Source organism: Agelaius tricolor, unplaced genomic scaffold (genome assembly GCF_023055355.1).
Source record: "Agelaius tricolor isolate 1412-34295 unplaced genomic scaffold, bAgeTri1.0.p SCAF_10, whole genome shotgun sequence".
Taxonomy (NCBI): Eukaryota; Metazoa; Chordata; class Aves; order Passeriformes; family Icteridae; genus Agelaius; species Agelaius tricolor.
In genome coordinates, this window is record NW_027269270.1 from 36,217,806 (window position 1) to 36,233,739 (window position 15,934).

The 15,934-nt window shown below is 36.4% G+C and overlaps 1 protein-coding gene across 14 annotated transcripts in view; it reads right to left on the bottom strand.

The window, feature by feature from the left end:
• Positions 1 to 1,399: 1,399 nt before the first annotated feature.
• BAZ2B (bromodomain adjacent to zinc finger domain 2B) overlaps positions 1,400 to 15,934 on the bottom strand; it is a 112,021-nt gene continuing 97,486 nt past the window's right edge. For 9 of the 14 annotated variants that reach the window (XM_071435565.1, XM_071435557.1, XM_071435572.1 and 6 more), the window contains 12 exons: positions 15,869 to 15,931; positions 14,452 to 14,596; positions 11,209 to 11,873; positions 10,428 to 10,704; positions 10,118 to 10,273; positions 9,486 to 9,646; positions 8,258 to 8,568; positions 7,737 to 7,872; positions 5,801 to 5,947; positions 4,829 to 5,091; positions 4,033 to 4,176; positions 1,400 to 2,862 (listed from right to left, as the gene is read on the bottom strand). In XM_071435565.1, coding sequence (XP_071291666.1) covers positions 2,709 to 2,862; positions 4,033 to 4,176; positions 4,829 to 5,091; positions 5,801 to 5,947; positions 7,737 to 7,872; positions 8,258 to 8,568; positions 9,486 to 9,646; positions 10,118 to 10,273; positions 10,428 to 10,704; positions 11,209 to 11,873; positions 14,452 to 14,596; positions 15,869 to 15,931 — 2,622 coding nt within the window. In that variant the 3' untranslated portion in view covers positions 1,400 to 2,708. The remainder of the gene's footprint in view (positions 2,863 to 4,032; positions 4,177 to 4,828; positions 5,092 to 5,800; positions 5,948 to 7,736; positions 7,873 to 8,257; positions 8,569 to 9,485; positions 9,647 to 10,117; positions 10,274 to 10,427; positions 10,705 to 11,208; positions 11,874 to 14,451; positions 14,597 to 15,868; positions 15,932 to 15,934) is intronic. The other 5 variants (XM_071435571.1, XM_071435570.1, XM_071435564.1 and 2 more) reach the window with 3 other exon arrangements.

The following is a 15,934-nucleotide window of genomic DNA, read 5'->3' on the forward strand; positions in this document are numbered from 1 at the left end:
AGACAAAAGAGAACTCGCACTCCACCATAACATTCCTCATTGAGTACCGTTACAATATCTATAAAATAGTAAGTTTGAAAGTTTCAGAATAAATTCTGTAAATTAAGACTGGTCATGTTTGTTCAGAAAGGATGAGAGCACACTGGAAAATTTTTCCTCTAAAGAAAACATACAAACATCAACAGGAGAGAAAATTAGCAAAGAGGAAACGTTACCAACATTTTTCTAGTGGTTAAATCCCTGCTCTTTTCTATGGATCTATGAGGGCATATGCATGACTCAAGCTGGCTATTCAAATATTGTATTTCCTGTAAATTTAATTTTACTGCAAGAGAAATGAAGACACTGGCTGTTAGCAAGGAAAGTGATACGCTGGCCATGTCAAGTTAGAGGAGATGCTTGTCTCACTGTCATCACTCTAGTAGTAGATGTTGCCACCTTCCCGGCTGTTCAGCTGACTTGGGATACAAACTGAAAAAAAAGCAACTTGTACTATAGGTATTATATGTAGTGTAGCTAGTGACCTGTCTGATATTTCAGAAAACTAACAGGTCTAGTTTTGCAAAGAAAGCATAAACCAGCACAAAATCTGAAAAAAATCATTGAAGAACTAGATTTCTCAATTACCTAAGCATATTTATAACATCTTCTTACAAGCTTACCATCATAAATTCAAAACATTGATTAATCTTCACATCGCTGGTACATGTCAGCAAACCTCTTTACTGAAATCTTCAGAAAGGTCATGAAAAGGAAAGGCACAGAGCAGTCAGTGTGGAAAGACACGTTAGCATGCAAGACTGTCTGACACCCAAATGTGCTTTTTTTTATTTAAAGTAATAAAGATTATTCTAACAGAACTTTGTAATAAAGGAAAATATTACTGAACAAGATATTCTGGGGAGAGCAATGGAAGCATTAATTAAAAAATAGGCACTAAGACTCAAACACGGCAGACCTAGTTTAAAAGCAAAAACCAACACCCCAGCATTATTTTGAGAGAACTACAGATATTGCAGTTCCACAATATCTGTTTGTAATTTCTGTATTTTCTTCAGTCAGAGCAGGAATTATGATTAATGCCCTTCTACAGGCCAAAGAAGGGACAGAACCTTACGAGGACAGCGGTTGTCAGGAACGTGACCAAACACGTGCACGTCCATGTCTGTGAGGACAGCGATCTCAACCTTGCACACCTCCCTTATTTACAGGCAGGGAACTTCTCTGACTGCTTGGCAATTGCTTCCTTATGAACTACTATTAAAAGCCCAAGAGAATTAGATGCATCATAAAAAGAACTCAATGTTAAATGCAAGACTCCCAAGATATTATCTAAAAAATACCCCAAACCAAAAAACCTGTGTACATAGGACCTGAAGTATTAAAATTGTCAAGAAAATCTGGTTTGCAAAACAGTCTTTTATTGTATCCGTGCCACACATACTAGTGAAAAATAACACTCCTAAAAAGGGAAAAGAAAAAGAATGCTACCTTTCCACAACATTTCTTTTAAATAAAACTTCAAGTACTCTTACATTAGTACAAAAAAAATTCCGATCTATCTGCCCCAACAGGCCACCACAACACACAGTAGATAAAACACAGTGGTTACAAATGTCTTCTTTTGTTATTCTGTGACAAGGCAAATGGAGGAAATGTTTCTATGAAAAAATACTGTGTGCGTAGGAAATTGTCACAATTTTCTTCCACATGGATACAAATAATGATTATACTTGGATTTGAGGCCGTGGGGGCTTGAAATTATATAACAAAATAGAAAAAATGGAAAACTAATATCCCCTACACCCTGTTTTAAAGGCAGGCACTACCAAGATTAAGGAGACTCCACAGTGTTGGTAGAGGATAATTACTGTACAAGCCATAGAGCTATAATTACCTTAAGACTAAAATAAAATGCTACCATCCTCCTAAGGCATAAACAATAATGTCTGCAAACAATATGTACACATCATACATATTTAAAACAAGACTTAATATAAACAATAATGAACAGTATATACATGTCTCAATTTTTCTTCACTGTCTTGAAATACAATTTAACTACACAAGTGATGCAGCAACATATATATAAATGTACTTGTAACTCTACAGTAAAGTTTAATTTTTAGTGCCTTCACAGCACATCAGTGTAAACAGTTTTACTTGGCTTTGTTTTATATTTTAAAACATTCCTTGTTGTATTTTCAATATTTAAAGCAATTTTCTAGTTCTTCCTTTTCACAGAAAACGAAGATTCTGAATGCTGTATAATCATAAATAATTCATAAAATTAAATACATTCACTAAAAAATAAACTACAAAGTAAAAAAAATGAAAAATAGATATTTATTGAAAGGGAAAAGAGAACCATTTCCCCAAGTAGAGCTCTGGTGGTTGAATATTCAGTGCGTTTTGATAAATTGCTATTGCACTATAACACCCCTTTCTTTGAAATTCTTTGGGTGTGCTTCCCTGTTCTACCTAAATTAGTTTGTTAAAACACACAAACCAATAACCAAGGGGCCATGGTTGCTGTAGGAGTGAAGCCTTTAAAATTAGTATCACAACTCCGTGATATTTTGAAGGAAAAAATTAGTTACGTATGTGCCTTGCACTTCCATGTAAATATAGTTCACATTGCTGGTCTTATCAGTCCTCATTTGAAAGAAGGAAAAAAAAAAGAAAAGAAAAAAAGAGTCCTAGTAGCTTCAGCTCACTTTGAAAATCTCTGTCCATTTTTTTTCAAAATATTTCCTCATGTTATGGCCAGCCCTGCCTATGTCAGAATCATCTTCATTGAAAGTTTCACAGTTGTCAAAAACAAGCCTGACATCCAGCGAAAATGCTTCAAGATTAGGGTACCTAAAAAGAAGAAAAAAGTGAATGATTTTTGGAACACAGGGAATCACAGAGGAAAAGTATTTCAACTAAATGAGAAAATATTTAAGTTAGAATTTAAATTAGAATTTCTAACAAGAAAATGAACATCAGTGAAAGGAAATACTCTCTTGTCACTGTTTTGTTATTTTCCTCACAAGTTTTGTAAGGTAGAATTTCATGCCTGTACTCGAAAATAAACTTCTAGAAAATTAATTCCTCCCTCTCTTCAACAGCTTTCTAGCTAAAATGCTATGGCTGTTTTTCATTTATGCATCTATTCTTGCATTCAGGGTCCTTTCAAAATGTTGAATAGAGCTTAATTTATCTAAATGAGCAACAAATGTGTGCAAAAAAAGGCTGCCCAAATAATCTTGTGATCACTATCTTTGCTAATTCTTTTTATTATCCTGAATATACCCCTGAATGGCCCAAAGAGTGTTCTAATATTCATAGGAACTATTAAAAATAATAGAAGTTACAAGTCTAGTGATATGAGCACATGGGGAGCATTTAAACCTCATATTCATGGGAGAAAAAGTCTGAAGAGGTTAAAAAGCTCCTTGTGCTATCCTAGGGAAGTTGCTGGTGGAGCAAACAGACACTGCACAGGGTCCATCTTCACAGATCCATTAGAGCATAGGGATTCTAACAAGGAGGGAAGGTAGGCACACAGAGGCATGGAAGTGTGGTCTTCTCTTTTAAGAATCCATGCAGTTTAATTTTAGGACTATAAAATGATTAACCACCATTACAGGAGCGTTACCTACAACAGAGCTGGCATTTCACTCTACAGCCACATCATTTACAGCGACTCCAGAAGCTTAAAGCCTACACAGCTGGTTCTCTCTGACACGCAATAACACTAAGGTGTCTCCATGAAAAAAGGTTCCTTTTGATTGTTTTGGTGCATTTGACCTGGTAAGTTTTATTGTTTTTCAGCCAGTTCCACACATTCTCCTATCCAACATGCTATTTCACTTGGATATGGCAAAGATAAAAGCATACAATGAAGAATTTTTATTTTGACTGTAAACATAATCGCAGATGTGTCAGAGCAGAACAATATAGTTTGGCTAATTTTAAACATGTATTGTATTTCAGTGTTTAAATATTTTTAAAATGTAAAGTACAATTTACAATAGGTTTACTTACTGTCCACTACTTAGCTTGTCTCTAATGGTAGAAAAGTCCATAGGTTTTTTAATAACTTTCTTATAACCAGGAACAAGTTTCAAGTTTACAGGAAGTAAGAAAGGCCAGGCATCTTCATGAGTTTCCAATTCTGAGAGAATCATACTAAATAAGATAAGGTTTCGAATCAGTATTTTTATATTTTATTCATACATTCACAGTGTTTTCACTATTACATGAATTCCTATGAACTGCCAAACTATTCATTTTACAAAAGGAAAACTTTACTCTGCACCCTGTTGAAGGCTGAGAACAATGTACATAGAGACAGACAACTAAGTAACTAATACAGCATTAAGTTCTCTCCAGGCAACCTATGTGAGATGAAATTCTAATGATCAACATTCCAAAAGAAAACATGGTCCTGCAACTACGATCCTCAGTGTAAACCACTTGCAAACCAGCTGCTGAAACGGACTTTCCAGGACTGTGACAAGGCTGAACAATGTCCCTCCCTTCTGACCGAGCAGCAACGCTGCCACAGCAGATGGTTCAGGTGTGCCCGTCTGGACGAAGCAGACATTGTCTTTGATACCCTTGAGAAAGGTGTCAGTGCTGCTGGGGCTGGGCTTTACTCTTCTCCCAGAAGACACACGTGTGTAGGTATAAATACATACATACACACACACACACACACAACGTGTATAGTACATTTGTCAAAGAACAACATTCCTGTTTCCCAGAACAGAGAGAAAAAGGGTCAAGTACTGCTTGTTTCAGTAAGACTTACCCCTAAATTTAGCATCTGACACTTTACCTGCATATAGCCAGGTCCTTGGAGTCTCCATCTCTCTTAGGTTTTTTAACAGCAGTGCAAGTTTCTTGCTTTAACTGGCTTACACAAACATTTTCATCCATTTTTCTTTTTTTAGGGTCTGTTTTTCCTCTTTTTAAGGCAACGCTTGTAGTTGCAGAGTCTTCATCCTCTGTTTCCCCTGCTAATTTCCTGCTTCTCTTTTGTTCATTACTTTTTTTACCTTTAATTTGAAGTTTTTTTATCTTTAGAGTTTGACCACTTGCCTACAATAGAGACAACTGAAATAAGTAATAACCTAGAAATTACAGAAACCTCTGTTATCACTGATAGACAATAATGAAGATCAGAAACAGAAGCACCAAAACAAATTAAATATTTCATATTAGAGATAATTCACTTTTTGCTCTTCTCTGAAGACAAATAAGGCTGCAGAAATTCCTGGTACTCATGACCTAGACTCTCAGCTTGTGACAATACAAAAGCACTTGGCATTCAAATTAGTACAACAATACCTCCTAACAACCAAGTTGGCATACTTTTAGACAAACATTAGTCCATTGCTACATGACTGATACAAACATACAAAAAAAAAAATCACAAAGTTTTTTTCTGATTTTTCTTTTGAAACAGAACCTGACACATTGGTCTGTCAACACTTAATGATGAAATTTCAAAGACAAATACTGAATAAATTTTAAAAAAGAAATTAAAAAATATGGCATTGAATAAGCATGAAAATTCTGACCTACTTCCATTTAAAAGCCAATAGTTTAGAACAAATAAAACTGTAGCCTTTACTGCTACTAAAATACAAGTTAAATAAAACTACTAATTTCATAATTTAATGAGAGCTCCCCATAAAATATACAGACCATTATTTTCACTGAAAAAAGCACTGGTAGACCTGTAACTCTACCACATATAATAAACCAGTCACTTGCTCCAGCCCCTCCATCCTGACAGGAGTGTTACCTTTGCTATGCAGGCAGGACAGAACCAGTCCCCATCTGGGATAGTGCTGATCTTGGGTCTGTGGCAGTAGGTGTGACAGCCTTTATCACAGCCATCACAAAGGAGAAGCAGTTCCTCATTATCTCCCTTTCGACAAATTTGGCAGTACTGTAATTGATGAAAAATGGGTTTAATTCAATTTTTAAAATTTGAAACACATAAATGGTACCTAAATTACCCTTCTCCTTCAAACATGTAAATTCACTCTCAAAAATACTTTCATTTTACTTCAGTCAGAATCTGCTAATGCTCATATCCATAGAAGAATATGTGGAGTATGTAAGGAACTAAATTAAAGGCTACATTTGGGGAACATCTTGGAAAAGCAATTTATTTATTATAAGACCAGTGTCTCTAGAGCACAAAAAAAGATGAGCACTTTTTATAATTCATTAATGTCAGTGAGAAGTAAAGGTACACCTATCAAAACCTCTTGGCCCAAACATACTATCTCAGAAATCTTCTCTTCATTTATGCCCATACTGTGTATGAACATTGTTATTTAATAAAGACAATTTATACTTTACAAGGGCATTCCCACATAATAATTGGTAGGATCTTACCTAAGGGCAACCATGAACAAATGCAGTAAAGCAAAACAAATGATCCCAGCACTTCCTAAAATTCACACTAACTTACAAGTATCTAAAGGACTGCCAATTTTCTTAAATGCATTGTGTGATTTTGCTAATTACCTTCTTTTTAGACATATTTTTCACGAACTTAAAAAATCTTCAAATATTTTCACCAAATACATGATTAAACATATTAAACATACACCAGTATGTTTAAACATACAGCAGAATGTTTATTGGTATCACAGAATACTCTGAGTTGAAAGGAATGCATGAGGATCATCAAGTCCACCTCTTCAGTGAATGGCCCATACAGGGACTGAATCAGTGACCGTGGTGTTATGAGCACCCTGCTCTAACCAACTGTGTTGTAATTAAATGCAAAGAATATTTAAATGAAATTGAGAGGGATACGTTTTTTTCTGAATAATATATTACTTCATGTTGAAACGTTTCAATGCCTTTTCAGGTGCTCCTACCAAATTCATAAGCGTTTTGCACTAAAGCTATTGCTTAAAGCTAACAGCTATATAAACTCAAAAGTACAGCCTGACATTACAGCCTTTATTTAAATCATCCTTTAATTGTCCAGATGTAATTAGAATTTATATAGGAGTGACAGAAATTAAAAAATTAGGAAAAGGACCACAAATGGAAGAATCACTTTTGCCACCCTCTACACAACACTGATCATACTTGATCACATCATAGTCACTACTGCTGTAGTAATAAGTTTTGTGCTCAGGAATTTGAGGTTCAGAGGTCCTTGAAATTTTGACATATCCCCTTCGTGTGCTTTTTTTATATATGTAGTTGACACAGATTGACCTGCTGAGTGTACATGGAAACAGGTATTTCGGCTTGTCTCTTCACACACTAATTTGTATGTTCAGTTGTGAGAACTCTGCATGCAAAGAAGCTGCATATTTGGAGCATCTCAACTTTCTGAAAAATGAAATCCTTAATGAAGGATATATGATGTTGAACCTCCATAAAACTTGTGTCACGGGTGAGGTTAGAAACACTCCATTAGAACGAGTATATTTCATCAGATGGAGCAAGATGACTTTTACCTCTATGTCATCATCAAAGAATAATTACCATCTTAAATAATGTAACCATTTACAAGAGCTTTCTATCTTAGCAAGTTCAGGATGCTGAATTTGGCAATCAAGGGACAATCTTTTCCATTAGGCTTATTCATCTGTGCACAATGTACAGTTTAACTTTGTGAGGTTTTATGTGAAGTAATAAGAAATACATTAACTTAAAATGTCTGAAGTTGGAACACAGGATATAGCAAACACAGTTTAGATACTTACAACTTTCATAATGGATTTTTCCCATGCTATTGATTTCTGTAACTGCTGAATGCACAGAGCTACCTGGGCAGCACTGCGTGCTTCTGACAATGCCCTTCTCCACACCCTTAGCCCTGGAGCAATATCCTCTTCAGCTCTGCATTAAAATACAAGCAAATTAAGTAGGTCACGCCTGTGTTTGTTCATGTTTAAATGTGAGACAATCATTATCACACCGAAAGCCAAGCAATGACAAAACATACACAGCCAATAAGTATAAGGTTTAAGCAACTAAATTTGATGTAGTGCACAGACTGTGGCTACGTGCCTCAAAGCTTAGTCACAACCAGTTAAATGTAAGATAACTTTGCAAGAATATTAACAAACATAACAAAAAATTCTTTACAAAGCACCATGCAGAATAAGATGATCCGTATGGATCACAGACATACAAGAAAGTACATAGATAACAGGCAATAAGAAAATAGGCTCCAATTAGCAAAGAAGCACAATAATTTTTCAAGTTAATCTCAATAACCTACCCGTCACCATCACCACTAATAGATGGTGCAGGAGCAGGGACAGTAACTGTGCCCACATTATCCAGTTTGATCTGAATGGTGGTACTTAAGGGGCTCTTCAGATACCTTCGCTCTATGTTCCGCTCCAAGTCAGCGAGCCTGGTTACAGCTATATCTAGAGGGTTGTCACTCCTCCGCTCTAGAGAGCTGGCACTGCCTTCTCCGCCTCCAGCACAATCTCCATCGTGCTTCTTGTGCAATCTAGTAACTGACTTATGTTCACGATATACCAAGTCGTCTCTCTCTGATGCAGGTTCAGGACACAGCCAACCCTATGTCAATAGAAAGGTTTGGGCATTTATTGGTTGCTGTTAACTCAGTGTGTAATCAGAGGAACTGTTTTATGGAATCAAACTAAGTAATTGAAGCGCTGTTTCCAGTAGATCTTGGTTACTTGTAATCCATCTGTAGAGACATTTTCCAAAATATCCAGAAAACTAAAATAATTAATCAAGAAACACAAGCATTACTGGACTTTCTGAAGGGACCTTTCTGCAACAGTCTGCATTTTTATCCCCTTGTGAAGTATCCTGTTCTCTTGGCTGAAACATCAGAACAGGTCTACCTGTTCATCAGGCTCAGGAGGCAGTATCAGGACACAGGAAATTAACATCCATCTCATGCCAAAAACTAGATCCCAAACACTAGATCCCATAGTACACTACACCTGTACTATAGCCAAACATATGCAATTTGATAACCTTACACCCACCTTGGAAAAATTCCAAAATCCAGAGAATTCTTAACTCTATCACACTCATAACCATTACATGTTCTCCATGGCTCTACAATACTCAAGCAAATTATTCTCATGTACTTGTAGATATTTCTGAAAGCATTAACAGCAAAAATCACACAAACCAGGCAGAACTGTGGCAACCCCCCAAGAGTTAAACAGTCTCTGTGAAATATGGTCTTTGCATTCAGAGAAGGTTAACAAAATGTACATGGAACTGCACTGTAGGAGAACATTCTCCCGGAACTGCCATTCTGAACATCTTCAGCTGAAGACTGAACTGCAATAAAATGTTTCAAACACAAATCTCCATGATACTGCACAGTGTATTTATTTCATTTGTAGGCAATTAGGATGGAATAAGAAGGCACTTACCAATACACAAAGACTGCTATCTGCTTTAAATTCATACCACTTATTTTAAAGAGACATTTTACTGAAAGTTGGTTTTACCTTAACTTGTAAACTAGCTGATGCAACTCTCCTCTCTAGATCTTCCACCTGCTGAAGAACAGCAAGATCCATCTCCATAGCTTGCTCTTCTACTGACCAGTTTTCCACAACATCCCGAGTTACCTGGTTATCTTCATTTTCATTGATATCAATAATTGCAACTGTATTTGAGAATCACATTTTTATTATTTTAATTAACATTACAACTGCACTGGTTAATTCAAGCTGATTTACCCGTCACTCCAGTCAAATGCTGAAAAACTGTTGTGAAAGTATACTATTCTTAAAATACCCAATATGAACAACAAATTCTGTATGCTTTCAAACTTTCAATTTAAGGGCAAGAAGGGGAAGGAGAGGCCAAGTGTTAAGGAGATGGAAAGAGCTTCAGAAGGTTACCAAAGCTTAAGAAGGTTACTTATATCACGCAAACTATTTACATTACATGGCATTTCTCTAATACAGTAAGTTTCCAGAACAGGGTTGGTGAAAATGCAGCTACAGATGGGGAGACCTTTAACTTTTTTCTCCAACCATTACTTTAATTCTCCTGCTAAACATACCCCAGGAGAGTTCTATGTCTGTTGTCTGGTGCCCCAACACCATGTGTAACATAAATATCAACTACATACCGTCCTTGTTTTTGATGCAGGCCAGAGTGATATAATCCATGTGTTTCTGTATCTGCTTTTGTAAGGCCTTTTCTCTTATTCCCCTGAGATGCAGCACTTTAAGCAAAGATTTTAGGTCCTCTGGATCAGTAATCCTCCACCATCCATACTGCATTTCTAAATCAAGACAAGCATATGAACACTTTGCAGGTGCTTTTTTTATGTGATCACACATGATCAGATTAGAAAATCAATAGGCAAATTATTAAAACAATTGTAACATGATAGAGACACTGCAGAAATTATCACCTTACTGTTGCATTACACTTACCTTCTGGTATAGGCTTTGGGTTAGGATAATCTACAGGCTTGGCTACTTCAGCTGCTGTAGAAGGGGCAGAAGCTATTTTTTCAGCTTGTAGTGCTGGTGATTCACTTTTACTTGCAGGAACACTAGATGCCAAGAATGAGTTACCATTCACTTCTGATAATCCCAGCCCTGATCCAAGAGCAGGTAAAGGAGATGGAAATGGAACATTTGAAGTAAGAACTCCTGTAGGCCATCCACAAAACTGAAGTCCCATTATAGGTAGTCCTGTCTTCATCTGCTACAAAGCACAACTACCATTACTATAACCAAGAAACCTGAATTATGATTAGGATGCTATTTGTCAAACAATACTCAAAACACAAAGAAAGCCTTTACTCAATACTTCACTTAGTTTCAGAAAAACTAATGTAACACTGACATGTAATACTTATTAGGGCCCTGTTAATGCTAAAAAGCAATAGCCTCTAAAGGTAGGGTTTGGTGTGTTACACTTCCAAGAACTAGTTTGTATTTACTTGCTTTTCATTTAATACCAGTAGCCGACACTCTAAAAGCCAAATTAATTACTGAAATGCATGTACAAAATCATACATTGGCTTACTCAATACATCATAATCTAGTATTACAAAATTTCTCTATTTAGTTACTAACATTTAGAAATAGAAAAAAATAAAGAAATGCAGATATAATGATTGCAGGTCTGTGAAATGATTTGTATAAAGATACATCCTGCGCAAATAAAGTCTGCAAATTCAAGCTATTAAAAAATTAATTTATTTACCTGCAGCGGTGACAACGCAAAAGGACTTAATCCCATGGGACTCTGTGCAGAGGCTGAGCCCAGGAGAGGAGATGGAACAGGTGACGGGGAGTTTGATGGTGGATGTGACTGAGGAGTGAGTGGAGCTGTAGTAGCTGGTGTGTCCACATGGGTGACTGAAGTGTCATCACAGGGCACCCGTGGTAACAGGCTGAACCACTGCCTGCTTTTCTCAGTAAGAGTCTTTAACAACTGATCATTTGGAATTAGTGGAGAACTGTAAAACTTTCCTGTCCCACTGGCATTAGGACTGAAAAGATTATTAGACTCAGGCTTCTCGATGGAGCTTTGTGATGCAGGGGGTTGAAGACTGCAGAGAGAGTTTTTTGAGTTATTTGGGTAAGATAATGTGCAGCCATTTGCTGCACTGCCGTTAGGTTTTGGGGACATAGTATCAGACTCAGGTGGCATTTTTGCTACCTCTAACAGTTTGCTTAATTTTGAAAATGACCCCGGCTTTTGCAAAAACAGGTTAGTGCTGTCCTTTTCTTTCAGATTTTCCTTTTGCTCACAGTGAGTTGTAGCTAAGCAATGCAATTTTTCTTCTGATTCAAATTCTTCTTCTTTGATATGCATACTTTCTTCCTTTTTTAACTTCTCTTTCTCTTTTGCAATTTCTTCTAGACCTAAAAAGGTGCAAGAAACACAGATTACCTGTAACAGATCAATTATTTTATGAACTTTTTATAATCCTAGTTTGAATTAAAAATAGCTTTGTTTTTGGCTCAACACATGTTAGATTCCCATGTCTTTGCTGTTGTTGCTATTAATGAAATCCCTTCTCACTTCACAGCACACTTTGCAGAAGGAACAAGTTTCTAGGCATACAGATTTAAACACTACTAAACACCTCTTGGAAAAATCACCTCAACATGGCTAACACACTACTGGATTCAACCAGTACTACATCGGAAGCAGTTTGCCAGTGCAAAGTCTGTGAACAGGACAAATTTTTGCCAACCTCCATGCCTCATCAAGAAGCTTCTCTGGTGATATCAAGAGAGTGCAATGTTTTCACCCCTAAGTTTATTTTTGCAACTGATTGTTTCAATAAACACACAGCCAACTATAAAATGGAGAACCAAAATTCCTGTTACAAAAATATTTGCCAAATACCAAAATAACATTAAACATTTTACTTCTTTCAATACAAATCATTAACAACTTTAATGGTGCAACAATATCAACAGTCTATGAAGTTTAATTCTCTTTCAAGAGCCACCCAGCATGACTGGAACTCCACACAACTAAGCAGACAGCTAATATCTAATCAATTTAAAGTACAGCAAGCAGAAGCTGATTTAAAAAAAAAAAAGTTTCTTCAAACATAGGAGGTGCAAAAGATCTGAAAATCTAGCTTTTATGAAAGGAAAAGACTTTTTTTTTCTCTGCACTACTAGTCTTTCTTAACTGTTTCTCTTCTACCCTTATACTGACTGCTAATTCAGACAAAAGGTCTTTAAAAGTATAAAATGCTTTTAAATAGAGAACTGTTAGCTTAAGGGGAAGGAGGTAGAAAATCCAACTCCTTATTTTATGTTCATCAGATAACATAATCACAAATAAGCACACAGCTTTCAGTTCATGGCAAGCGCATCTACAAATATTTACTTGCTTCTGAAAAACGGTAATTTCTACCAAGAAGTTACATCCCCTCCTATTAGAACTCCAATATGTGTTCATAGTTATGGTCTGTATCAAGATATAAACAATTTAGGTATCAGCATAAACATGAAAATGACTACACAAAAGGGATAGAGAAGTTTTGTTTAAATGGACAGACCATTCAAGACTTTATGTCTCCTATTTCCAAGGGTTAGGGTTACAGAATTAGAAATAGATAAAGTGTAGAATTTACATAAAGAGGCCAAACTAAGAGCTGAGGGGAAAAGCAGGTAGGTGAGAATATAAGAATACCTCTGCTTTCCTTTTCAGGGAGATTAAACTTTCATTAAGACAACATTAAAAAACAGGTTTGGCCTACAGCTCTTGGCTAAAACTTTGTGTGGGTTGGTTTGTGTGTGTTTTTTTACTATTTTAAGACAGGTAAGTATATGTAAACTATCTTCTTTGTGTATCATTTCCAAAGTGTTTGGGAATTCATCAGGTTAAAATATAATGAAATATGGCAAACCAAAGAAATGCAAGCAGCACATTCTGTATGCAGCTACTTGTGCAAAACTCTCCTAACACAGAGCATAACTTAATGTGGAGCAAGAGACAGAGGGGAGAGCACTTTTTATGCTACCCATTTTAGAAAGAGAACTTGATCATGATTACATTTAGGAGAAGTTCTAGGGCTTATTTTTGGACCACAAACCAGGCTCAAATTTCCTACTATGCTGTACTGTTACAGTTAATTAAACAGCTCTCTAGAATGATGTAATTCTCATGAGATCATTCAATTCTGATGTGCATCAGATCTTTTTCTTGTTATTTTTTAAAGGAAAAAATGTGAGAGAAATGAGGTTTTGGTTCACCTATATGAAAATTAGGAAGGATTTCTCTGTGGCCAAAATGAAGGTTTATGTTTAAAAATTCTAATACCAACAAAAAAGTCAGGTTAATACAAAATTTCTGCATATATCCAATTAAAAGTGTGTGAAAAATTCAACCACAGTTAACATACAACTGTCACAAGCCCAAAATTACATTTTAGTTTTAGCAAAGTGATTTCAGCGATTGCTGGCTAAAGAAACATCAATTGGTAAAATACAGACACTAAATCATGTGGCTTATTAGAAAACAAGGTACTTCACTTCATGAAAGTAATTGTCATATTTTTGCAGACATCTATCCTATTTTCATGCACAGAAGAGTCTGTGCATTTGCAGAAAATCTGAGGATGAAAATTTTTTCTGCATTCTATGGTCCTCCTGATTTTCATACACAGAGATCATTGCCATAGGGAAAGGTGAAATAGTTCAGAATCAAGAAACTTTGCAGGTAGGTAAAAGCATAACAGGTAGAAGTATAACAACTGAAAACTTCCAAAATACCAATCCTTATTTTGTACTACCTGATCTTTCATAACCAGAAAGAGATACCAGAGAACCACATAAGGGGTGAGTTCTATTGACAGCAGCCTGAGGGCATCTGGCTGAGGGTGAAGACCTTGCTGCACAAAGCCAGCGCCTCCAGAGATGGGCAGCATGTCTTGGCCTTGTATGCCTGTGTGTGCCACCATTCCTTTATTGCTCTTACCTTCACCACTTTCCATGCCTTCTACAAAAATACCACCACACTGGGGCAGGATCCAGTACCGGCGCCTGTAACGGTCCTGACCAAACATCATTGAACGCAAACAGTGGGAAGCTTCAAATAACTTCTTTCTGTACTGGCTTTGTTGCTATTTAAAAAAGGGAGAGCATTATAAATCGGTGGGCAGGGAAAAAAAAAATCTCATTATTACAGAAAACATCTGGCTGCCAGACTGAACAGAAGTTCAAGGGTCAGACAAGGAGGCCCTCAGAGACTCGGGATAGTGGTGTGTCTGTGTGTATCTGTGTGATATTCTACTTGCAATCGCTGCCTTGATGATTTTACTTACAAAACTTCCTTTTAAAAAAATCCATTAAAGCACTCCCTGGCTCAGCCCAGGTTTATCCTCTAAAAACACACTGCAATGGTGCACCTTGTCTTTTTATCCCTGACTCTCAAAAAGCAGTGGATTAAAAAAAAAAATCACTGCACAAGAACAGCTGAAATCCTAATAATTACACAGCATCAGCAAGTGGTAAACAGAGCCCCGAAGACAGATGATAATGCAACTATTTATGGGAGACTACTGAGATATTTTAACTGTTCATAAAAGAATGACAACAACAATACACAAAAATAAACTCTGTCTTTGAACATAACACAGCTCTTTAGGGGGGGCCAACAAGAACTTCAGTTAGTTTATTCAGTTCTTGCTCTGCTAAATTGACACTGATGGGAGTCAGGTGGAATCCTGGACTGCTAATTTACTGCAATTTGGAACATGAGAGAAACAACACATGAAGTCTTAAATGACAAATAGGAACAACACATGAAGTCTTAAATGACAAATAGGAACAACACATGAAGTCTTAAATGACAAATAGGAACAATAAAAATATGGGTCATGAGTACCCCTAAATACAGTATTATAACTTTCTCATTTACACTGCCCTTCCAATTCTATTGCTGCTTCTTTCAAAATGTGAAGCCCAGACAGTTCTGTACTGGCTTGGAGCACAACGGCAGAAATCAGCATGAAAAGAAGGGCATGAGAACAACAATCCATTGTATAAGTGAAGCCATTGCTTCTCACATACAAAATTTGTCATCACTTTCTAAGATCAACAAACAGGAATATGTGAAGTAGATCTGGATAAAAATTACATTATTCTCTGAAGTGCAAATATATTATCAACTATTACTATTAACTGCCTTTTGAGTGACGTCTACTTAGTGCCACCGGACAAAACTCACAGTTCAGGTGTCACGAATTGGAGCGTTATTCATAGTTTCACAAAACAAGAGTAGATACTTATTTCAATTTATATTAACTTGGAGCATTGAAATTTATGTTTAATATACTAACTCATAACACCCAGTGATCACATTTGTAGTAGAAAAAAGAGTAATGGTCTCTCACCTTTGTCAGTTTTTCAATCTGCTTCTCTAATTCTTCAACACTTGCTGTCTGATCCCCATCATCCTA